The sequence below is a fragment of the Sceloporus occidentalis genome, unplaced genomic scaffold, assembly GCF_023333645.1.
Source record: "Sceloporus occidentalis isolate IW3139 unplaced genomic scaffold, rSceOcc1.0.p SCAF_31, whole genome shotgun sequence".
NCBI lineage: Eukaryota > Metazoa > Chordata > Lepidosauria > Squamata > Phrynosomatidae > Sceloporus > Sceloporus occidentalis.
The window spans coordinates 353,227-364,473 of record NW_028317011.1 but is presented as its reverse complement, the minus strand read 5'-3'; the positions used below and the strand labels follow the sequence as shown (position 1 = coordinate 364,473).

At 39.2% G+C, this 11,247-nt stretch overlaps 1 protein-coding gene across 1 annotated transcript; it reads right to left on the bottom strand.

Annotated features, from left to right (window-relative positions):
- Window positions 1-1,588: 1,588 nt before the first annotated feature.
- On the bottom strand, window positions 1,589-9,470 carry LOC149298650 (isocitrate dehydrogenase [NAD] subunit alpha, mitochondrial). The gene is made up of 11 exons (XM_089487151.1): window positions 9,444-9,470; window positions 7,074-7,136; window positions 6,497-6,580; window positions 4,527-4,641; window positions 4,224-4,411; window positions 3,860-3,993; window positions 3,423-3,525; window positions 3,214-3,278; window positions 2,386-2,470; window positions 1,843-1,995; window positions 1,589-1,672 (listed from the first exon to the last, which is right to left on the bottom strand). Exons 1-11 carry the CDS (start codon window positions 9,468-9,470, stop codon window positions 1,589-1,591), a joined length of 1,101 nt encoding a protein of 366 aa, XP_089343277.1.
- Window positions 9,471-11,247: the final 1,777 nt, after the last annotated feature.

Genomic DNA, 11,247 nt, shown 5'->3' with positions numbered 1-11,247 from the left:
ACCGCCAAGTGGTAAACATGTCTAACTTTGGTAACCATTGATGTTCCTACACACAGATGAACATGTGGGGTTTTTTGCTGCATTGCATACAGCTACAAATTAAATTAGTTTATAGACACTCAACAAATAGAACTATATAAGATTATCCGATCTCCAATTTAACAATTTTACGTGGTTTACTAAAATTAATTTCTGGAACAGTGTTACAAAATTTAAAGTTATGATAATTGTATAATACAGTGAATACAATTCGTTACTTATGTGTTAAGTCTGGCTTCTCAATAAACATTTTAAAGTACACATTGTGTCCAATGCTCTTTAAATCGGCATTTACAATTAATGTCTCATCCCATGGCCATTATCGACCTATATATTGTTGGAAGCAGAATTCTTATGTGTGTGTATAATACATAGTATTCCCCACAGTTATGCGATTTTCCTATTTAGGTGCAAATTCTGATTCATCGAGAACAGCTTTATTATGTTGTATCTGGCATAATTATTTACAGCATTAAAAACCGTGTACATATTTCTATAGAAATAATCCACTCATCTCACAAAACTAGCATTACACCCCAAAATAATAACCACATAACTTGAATCACATTCAGCTTTATGTCTCTTTGTAAAGACCTTGCACATTTAATGAAGATGCAAACCGATGTGAAGTGCAAACAGAACCGACTGCAGGAGGTACAGAGTAAATTAATTAACTGATACACAATAAATAGAGCTTCCAAAATTGGAGGTTTAAGGCTTAAAACAGACAATCGTATGGGTGGGTTATTTCAGACTGTGCTTAAACTCCATGTGGCACCGTACATTGCAGCACCCTCTAGTGGTGAAAAGTGTAATGGACAATAGCAATCAAATACCAGAACCAAATGAGAGCATTCTTTTCCCGTGCCACAGGAGGCTAAAGGAAGTTTTTTTTTCTTACGAAAACAATAATGGAGTATTTTAGAAAACTATAATAGGAAATAATAGGAGGCTTTACAGAGTAAAACGAGGTATCAAGTGGGCCTGTATATGTTATGCATTAGAAGCAAGGCTATGGAGTGCTTTAAAAGGACGATGGAAATAACTAAAGTGGGATTATATTCAGCAGTGAGATACTTAGCGTCAGATATTAAGATGCAAAATAAATATCATTGATGCTTTAAGAACGCACTTTAAATAGTTATTTTGCATACAATACACTGCGTCTACTGCAGTATGCAGCAAATATATTTTATAAAGGCTCTTACACGATTCATATCACATTAACATAATATACAACCAAGCTGCATCTTAAGAGCTACGAACATGGTCGGTCAATTAAACATGGGATCTAGTATCTTAAACTTAGAATACTCATTCATGAGAAGTGTTATTTTGCCTGTAAATTTTCATGTGAACATGCTGTAATTCCACTTGGATTTAACAATTTAAACTTTTTCACTGCCAGAGTGTTCTGCTTATCATAACAGATCTTTCTGACAGGGAAGGGATAAGATGTTGATGTATAAAGCCAGAAACAGCAGGATACAATGTGCGTGTGATGTCAGCTGGCCAGATTCCAATCCGGAAAGAAATGCAGCAAACAAGGCTAGTCACTGTCCCGTATCCTGCGGCAGATCTCATCAGTGAAATCGGAGCACTTCGAATTTCCTCCCAAATCCTTAGTTATAGTCTAAGGGACAGAAAAGTCACAAAGGTGAAATATTTAACCATGTACTATAATCACATAAGTTAAAATATTCAATCATACAGTTGTTTATGATACATTTAAGAAAAATAAAATGCAAAGTTCACTAACCGCGATATTAAAAATATCAGACTGAAAAACTCATTGGTTCTCACCTTGCCAGATTTAATGGTCTCAAAGCAAGCAGCCTCTATTTTCCGCCCATGCTCCTGTAAACCCATGTGCCGAAGCATCATGACTGCACTAAGGAGTAGGGCAGTAGGATTAGCCAGGTCTTTCCCTGCGATATCTGGTGCAGTGCCGTGAACCTACATGGAATAGGAAGCAGATACAGACGATGAAAATAGAGCTAAGATGACACATTTACAAAGTGGGATGGCGGGTCTGTGATGTAAACAATGCAAGAATCTCCTATGGTATGTTGCGTGCGTATATTTTATATATATATATATATATATATATATATTATATATATATATATATATACACACACACATATACATATTTATACACACATTTATACTCATACATACACACATACAGTCACACCAAAATATTCTCTACATACAAAGGAAATGGGAATAACATAAGGAATAAGAAGCCACATACACTGTAGAGCAACAAGACTAATTTAGAATTTTACATTACAGTAAGCGGGAGCATGGGCTACAGACAAACAACAAAACTTGCAGATTTACCGATTCGAAGATTGCTACTCCGTTGGCTCCAATATTGCCACTTGGGGTTACTCCTAGCCCTCCAATTAGACCAGCACACAGATCACTTAAAGAGGCAACGAACAAGTAAATTATTGGCAAATCTATTTTATTAAAACTACCCAAGACTTAAGTTGCTTGCTTTTCAATACGTGCAAGGGAGTATGTTAGAAACTACTGCACCACAGACAAACCAAAGTCTGCCGCCTATGATGGTAAATTGTGTGCCCCTAATGACTTACAGTCCTGAACGCCTCTTACTACCATCCCAAGGCTCTCACAACAAGATTCCATCAAATGTACCGTTTGGGACGTTGATAGAGTATGCAGTAATGATCTTTATGGTTTAGCCCTACCAGCTTAAATTTGGAATCATTTGTGATTAAGTATTTTTAGTGCCACTGAATTAACCTACACAAAATATGACTGAGTGCCCTCTGGTACTCGGGAATCAAATCTTTTGTTAATAGTGCGGTTCATACACTGATATAAACACGCATACGATGGACAGAAGTCTAAATACAATTTGGTGTTTTTACAGTCAGCAAAAACTAGACTAGATGATCCAAATGGTTCTTATCAGCCATCACATTCTGTGTTTCTATATAAAGTATTTTTTTTACACCTATGTGCCACAATGTGTAGGTGTAAACACTGACACATTACAGCTGATTCACCCATTTTATGGGACACCCTGTCACATTTGGTCTGTGTTACTATTTCATTTTCTCCAGCACAATTAGCTACCGTGAAAGGGCCTCAGAAACTGGAAAGGGAGTATGCGACTACAAGAATCTGATGACAAATTACCTCAGGATATCTCCATACAGGTTTGGCATGACTAGCACATCAAACTGCGTGGGATCCTGGACCATCTGCAAAGGGAAACACACATCACATGTAAAAGAAACACAGTGAATCTTAGTATATTGCTGCAACATGATATATATATATATATATATATATATATATATATATATATATATATTCTTGATAGATGCTATATTTAATGTCCTTACATTGAGACATACTGTGTCCAGGTACATTTCATTAAACTTTATGTCTTTATAATTTTCAGCAACCTCTCTACAATTCTTCAGAAAGAGCCCATCAGACATCCTCCTGAAAAGAGAAGAGTTAAAGTTAAAAAGTGATTTTTTTTTTTTCTTACTCATGATAATAAATTTTCAGGCAGTGGTGGATATCGAATGAAATTATAACTACTGTAATACCACCTGCAAACATGCGTTTTTGGCATGTCACTACTTGCATCTCATTAAAAGCAGGAAAATCATGAATCACATCTCAAAATGCACAATTGATGTCATACTGGAGAAATCTTTTCCCTCTGGGTACATATTGTGCAAGACAAATTGGTCTTAACCCCACTGCTCCAGCTCTGTTAGATCCATAATGTCTATAATGCACCCCCCTACTTCAGTGGAAAGAAGCTCACATGATGTTAGCTTTGTGCACAGCAGTCACCGTGCTCCTCTGATTGTTCCTCGCATACTCAAAGGCAAATTCTGCAATCCGCTGGCTAGCTTTTTCAGTAATCAGCTTAATGCTCTGCACCACTCCATCCACAATCTGAAACACAAGAAATCATCATTATCTACGGCTCTATCTAACATAGATGTCATTGTCTAACATTACCAACGGCCCAAAGACCTTTTATTGAAGGTCCAGTGACCTTTGCCATATTGTGTATTATTGAATACACAAATTTAAGATTTAAGACACCACAATTTGTGCCAAAAGCCCAACCACATATATCAACATTCCAGGAACAGAGAGTCATATTTTGCAGTGCAACATACCACATGTTCAATTCCACTATATTCTCCCTCTGTGTTCTCCCGAATAGTAACCAGGTCCACATCTGTGTAAGGTGTTTTGAACCCTTCAATGGAAACACAAGGACGCACATTGGCATAAAGGTCAAATGTTTTGCGCAGGAGCAAGTTCATGGAAGGATGGCCAGCAGCAATAGGTGTCTTCAAAGGACCTGCAAAGACAAAAACCAACATGTTTATCCTACACACATCACTTACATTTGTGGCCACTTTAGCACACACACCCATGAACAGCCTATTTGTGAATATATATCATTAAGACTGTACCTTTGAGGCCCATCTTGTTTTTATCCATGGATTCTTTGGCTTCAGGAGGAATCATCCACTTCCCACCAGGTCCTTGAATGGCTGTGACATTTCTTTCCTCCCACTGTATTGGAGCCTGCGTGCAGAAGAGAAACATTTCATTACTTTTTCTTTTTAACTTTGAAATTATAGTAACAAGTCATCCTATCTATTGTGTACATTGTGGACAAGAAAGCGCAGATAATGACTATCCCTCATGTGCATTCTTCTTGGGTTTTTTTGTGAAAGTAATTATGACAACATAATTTGCACTGTGTTGTCTGCCAAGTGTGGTGGGATTGACCTTCCCTGTCCCACACCTATTGTTCTAGCTGAGTTTTTGGACTTAATAAAAGCAACAAAAGATAACTAAGCAACTTTGGCAATAGAGCTTGCTTTGGGACCATTCTCTAGCACAGACTGACTCCATTAGGGCACATAAAACATATACATATTTATTAACACGTGGAAGGGGCAACTCAAATCAGATATTGAGCAATACCCTTATTCTGAAAAAGAAAAAATCACTAATGTTCTGGGCCTATACGTAAAATAAACAACCACTAATGTTTTTGCTAATTTCACACCTAAAATGAAACCAGCATTACCAGATAGTCAAAGGAGGCAATGTGAATAGGGCTGCAACTAACGATTATTTTAATAATCGATTAGTTGGCCGATTATTTTTTCGATTAATCGGATAAAAAATTGCAATTTTCTTTAAATTTAAAATAATGTAATAAAAAACTTACAATTTACACTTTCATCTCTTTATTGCAATGGCCTCTCTCTATTCACCTTCTTATTTTACTGACATAATAATAAAAGCTACAAGAACCCAAACACAGTGTTTCTCAAACTAGGTTTTAATACAAAGTTATTAGTAAATATTAATTCATATGCTAACTATTTTTCATATTTAATAAAAACTATGAGAAAAAAACCTTGTTTATATTTTCTTTTATTTACCAAACTGCCCCCAGTTATACACATCTGACCCCCAGCTTGCCACTCTGCCCCATATATGCCTTATACCTCTTATATGCCAGATGCCACTGTGCCCCCGATATGCCTTATACTCCTTATATGCCAGTGATAAGCAACTGAGACCCTTGATATATCTTTTACCCCCAGATATGTTTTATGCCCCCCTGATATGCCTAATATCGATATGCCCTGAAATTCAAAATACCCCCCCTACACCACTATAACTCACCCATACACCACTCTGACCCCTCCCCCTCCCAACCACACTGGCTCCTCCCCCTCCCATACACCACGTTGCCTCCTCCCCCCTCCCATACTCCACTCTGCCTCCTCCCCCCTCCCATACTCCACTCTGCCTCCTGTCAGCAACGGAGGTTCAGAGGACACCAGGGAGCCGGGTAGAGAGGCAGAGTGGGAGGGGGAGGAGGCAGAGCAGTGTATAGGAGGGGGGAGAGAGTCGGAAGTGAGAGACCGTCCAACAGTGAGGGGAATCCAGGTCTCCTGCAGCGTTGCGGGGGATCTGGATTCTGGTGTTATAATCCGATCTCTTTTTGAGGTCGGATTATAGAAGGAGAGGATTTTTTCAGAGCGTTTGCTCTGAAAAAAACCTCTTTTTATAATCGATAAAAATCGATTTGACTAATCGATAATGAAAATTGTTGACAACGATTTTCATTATCGATTATTATCGATTTTATCGATTAGTTGTTTCAGCCCTAAATGTGAATGGATTGTGGCTTCAGTGCTCCTGGAGTTGACATATTATATGGAAAGATGTGAAAGATTTCAATGCATGGAATACATTATTTGCAACTTTAACGGCAAAAGATGCTACAGGAGGAAGGCATATTTCACTAATAACAGTAAGAAAAACATTGATAAACAATAAGGGTAACATGTTAAAGCAAAAACAATGAAATGTGGATTATGTAATACACAAACAAGGGGGCAGGTTTTATACTCACTTTGGCTGCATCGAAAATCTTCATGACAGCAGACGAAATCTCTGGCCCTATACCATCTCCGGGTATCAAGGTAACTGTCTGCATCTGTAAAGAAGATATGTAAGGTATATTAATAACAAGGGCGATATACCGTATTTGCTCGATTATACACCCTTATATACCCCCCTATATGCCACTCTGCCTCCAGAAAGCCCTTATAACCCCCATATGCCACTCTTCCCCTCCCCCGACTTACTAGTGCATCCCTAGACTTGTCCCCCTTGGTGTGTAGTGGGGCGGCCGGTGGAGGTCTGCGAGATGCTGTTGCCGGTATTTCCGCCGGAGTTTCTATGACTGAGCACCGGATGGTCATAGAAGCCCCAAGCGGAGGTTGTCTGTGCGCATCCCGCAAACGTTCACCGGCTGCCAGAGAGGAGGATCCAGGTCCCCTGCAGCTCTCTGGGAATCTGGATCTTAGTCTTGTAGTCAGACCTCTATTTGAGGTCTGATTATAATACGACCTTGAATGTAAGATGATTCGCACTGAAAAACAGCCATTGTCTTATAATCGAGCAAATACGGTTACCTGGTTACTTACCTGGTTTGAATAGGGCCGGGCTCCATTTATGCATTGGTTTACTTTTCCCGATAGTCGGGTGACCTGTATCATTATGGAAACAGAAGGAAATAGCATTCATTTTCATAAATAGGAATGTTTATAGAACACTGATATGATATAGCTTCTGACTTATAATGACCAACGTTATGGGTAGCTATAACATGTTTGAATAACGATCATAAGCCCAAATAGTCACGCACTAATATCAGATATCTCTGTGCACCATAACCTAAATATTTGTCAGGAGATCACTACCAAAAAAAACAAGTTTTTTAATCTCAAAACAATGCAATTGAAACAGAGACAGCCCAAAGGTTACATTCACTGGTCATCACAAATCATTTCAATGAGGAATACAAAATGATGTCATATATTACTAATTTACAAATTATTAAGTTACTCTTATTTGAAAGACCACACAGAAATGTCTGTAAATTTAGAAAAAACCCTTTGGTATTAGATTTCATTTTAGCGCAGTCAGAACACTCCCAATAATGGTTTTGTCTTGCCTTCTGTAAAACACAAGGATGCTACGACAAATGGTAGTTGCAGTTTTACATATAGTCCACGTATATTTCTGCATTAATGACCCTACAGGAATCCAGAACTTGGAAGCATCTTTAGGGTCTTGCAGAGAATTCGACGTTCGACATTCCAGGGGAAGGGGTCTAACTGCGCATGAGCACAAAGCGCTGCCACTGATTTCACTTATCAATGGTGCAAAAAGTAACACCACATAAGAGGCAGTGCACTGTGGGGCTGCAGCTTCTCCTATAATACTGAATTTAGAATTATTTTTGTAGGATGCTGTCTGGCACAATTGAGCATCCCTTTAAAGCCCTTATATGCATACAATAGCTATGTAGTATCTTTCTGTGTTGTCCATCTTGCAAATGCATGAGGGGGATTCTACAGAATCTCTCCAGATGCTTTGCCTCCTTCTCCACCCCTCCTACCTAAATGCCATGCAGGAGATGTGTAAAATGATCCCATGCACATGGTATGCTTACTCTATTTACACTGCAGGTCGCTACGGACCCCTGTGTGAAAAGTCTTTCTATTGTTTTTAATGGGAGCGTTTTCCTACATATCTTCTCTAGTGGGGGGGGGGGGGGTTGGTCAGGCACATTTAACTGGATGATGACTGGCATCGCTCTACATGCATCTGGTGCTATAGTGTGCGGCCGCCAGCTGGCTATCCCTGGCTGCACTCCACATGAGCATAAAAACATAGCGTGCGGCGTTTCATATCCAGCCGTCGGCCACACTTCCATCTTGATGGCCACTAGCCTTAAAGCTCCAGAGCCGCTTCGTCGTCTGCAGCAAGGCCCTGCTACCAAGGCTCAGGGAGGAACTGTGCCACAATCTAGTCTGCCAAAAAGGCTAGCATGTCATCGGTGTGAAAAAGGATGGAATTTAAACTCCCTGCAGAGTATTTCACATAGAAATGCTCTGCACGGATGAGGAAGAATAGCAGATTTGGGCCGTTGTTTTTGTCAATGCCAGGGTCATGTAAAAAAAAAAGTCACGCCTTAAACTGAAGCCCTTGACAGGTTGTCCCTAAAAGACTCAGGAAACTAAACTAGGCTGTCAACCTTGCGCGACCCCACCGATAACCTTCCCCACTAATACACATTCTATCGTGACGCAATGCATGTGATAATGTAATGTATATTAGCCTTAATACACGGCCATTTAAATGCAGCAGGACAATAACTGTCTACATAATAGAAACCTATGCAGTGCAGGCGTCTATTGAATGCAGCCGGGAAAGGTGCCCTCCCAGCACATCGTGCACTTCCTTCCTGTCTCAGGGTACCTATGCTGCTCCGTGATAGAGATCACGGTGTATTCCCTGTCATCAATGGCAGTGTCACACATCACTGCCCACGGAGCCAGCTTGTCTGCTATACTTAGCAATAGTAACTAACATGCCAGAGCGCGCTGCATGCATTTATAGCGATCAGCTTGTGTTTCAGTATTCTGTTTATTTTGCAGGAACGGTGAGTACTGTGTGTCCGGCCAGAGTCACCATCCGTGTTTCCTGTAAACCACGCAAGGTGACCACTAAAAACCGTAAATACCAAGAAGATGCCTGCCAACGCAGCTCTTTTACGGCTAGTGGGATTTCTAAACACAAACCCCCCAAAATACACCATTACATACTGTCTCCCTGCAGTGAACGACACGAAATCTGTGACTTCGTTATACCCCCGGGAACCACAACATGCTTCCCAATTGCATCTATGAATTCTCTAACGTGCCTTTAAAGAACGTGGACAAAATCTTTAACACCCCATGTTTCCGCCGTCCTGTGTAGCTGTGACCACCGAACCCGCAGTCTCTTACCAGTGACCTCCAAGCGCTGCCAGCCATGTTCATGCAGGATCAAGAAAGGGGCGGAGTCATTAACATCTACCACGCCCACTATGCTACCGGAAGTCCTATCCTCCCCTGTACCGGTAGTTTATTGCTGATAAAGTTTACGGGCTTACTAATATGGAGGCGTGTTTATCGTAAAAACTAGCGTTGTAAAAGAGGGAGCCATTGGTTTACTGTTAATTTATTTACAGACGGAAAGCCTGATAGCGTGTGAGCGAGTGAGGCTCAGGCTATAGGCCGCTAATAATACCGTATAAACAATGCTTCTTGTTTTGTTATTAGGCATTTGCTTTGAAAGGTAGTCAATACTGATTACTATGTCAACATAGATAGCTGTGACGTATTTATATAACGGTGTATACTGCTTGATATATACACAGCGAACATAGGTCCGTTATGTTACTGTAAAGTCCAATGAAAGAGCGCCAAACCAGTTATACATATAATCAGACATATGTAGGCTTTATTATGGAAGATGAGTGGAGTGCATATTAACAAATATTTTTGTGTTTAGTTTTTAGTTTCTGGACTACCTTTTAACTAAACACGGTGGATTCAGGTTACTGGACTGAAATCCCAGAACAAAAAAGAATCTGGTATTGGGCATTTAATTTAAAGTTTGTAATAATGCATTCAATGATGTGCTCCTCAGGGGTTGGAAACAATTTATAAAAAAAAGGAGGGATTACTGACCCCGTCAGTATTATATTATCGTATTAATGATTATCTCTTGATCCCAGGTACACGTCCGGACAGTAGGATTGATGCCAGTGTGGAAGGTCAATGCACCGTGTGTTATAACGAAACCAGTATGGTCAAAGGTTCCAAACAGTACTTTAGAATTTGTCTGTGTCTGGATAAATGAGACACTCTCCAAACATTCCCACATCTGATCTATTAGAAAAACTTGCAAAATAATTAAATTACCCATATACATAGACAAAAATGCTGCTGTTATAGGTAAACTGGTGCTACTTTACCACGTTAACTACAAAAGTAATTTTGTAAAGTTAAAAAAAAACTAAATTTGTAACTTTAATTGTACAAAGTAATTGTAAACTATTGTCAAATATTTTCTATACACAACCACTCTTTTTTATGCTTCTATTATATAGTAACATAGTAACATAGTAACATAGTTCATAAGGTTGAAAAAAGACCAAAGTCCATCAAGTTCAACCTATATACATATTGTGTCCCTACTGTGTCCCTACTTCCAGTCAGTTTTATATAGAAGTGAGCAATTGTTTACAAATTCCACTTGTATGATATTAAAAATGAGTTCTGACTGCACAAAGGTCAGCTAGGGCATAATTTACAGAAGGTCTAATTTAGATTTATTGAGGTGATAAAATTCAGATGCCAATGGGAATTTCAACATAAGTTCTCCTTAAGAGAAAAAATCAATTAAAGACAAAGGGCTGAGGAAGCCAATATAGTCCAACTATTAATCAGTCAGTTGATAGTTTAGTGAATAGGCATGCACTTTATGAACAATAGATAAACACTAAGCATTTTTCGGAGGCTCCTGCATCTAGCTACAATTATTAGACATTAGTGAGGTAGCACTTGTACTTTACATAAAAATTATTTTCCACGCATTAAGAGGCCAGTATGTGTATCTTTGTGACCACTGTATTTCTTATAAAACTGAGTTTATTATTTTAGCCAGTGTTTTGTATACACACAAAAAAACAGCCATTATGTGAACTGTGCTAAAACAAAAAAGAAAAGATAAAAAGGTTGCTGGGTAGCTTCTGGTTAGGGACAG

Coding starts and splice junctions, on each gene's coding strand:
- LOC149298650 (XM_089487151.1), bottom strand. CDS start 9,470: ATGGCTGGCAGCGCTTGGAGGTCACTG. Junction 4,642..6,496: donor AGATTTTCGATGCAGCCAAA/GTGAGTATAAAA, acceptor TTCTGCACGCAG/GCTCCAATACAGTGGGAGGA. Junction 1,673..1,842: donor AGACCATTAAATCTGGCAAG/GTGAGAACCAAT, acceptor TCTGTCCCTTAG/ACTATAACTAAGGATTTGGG.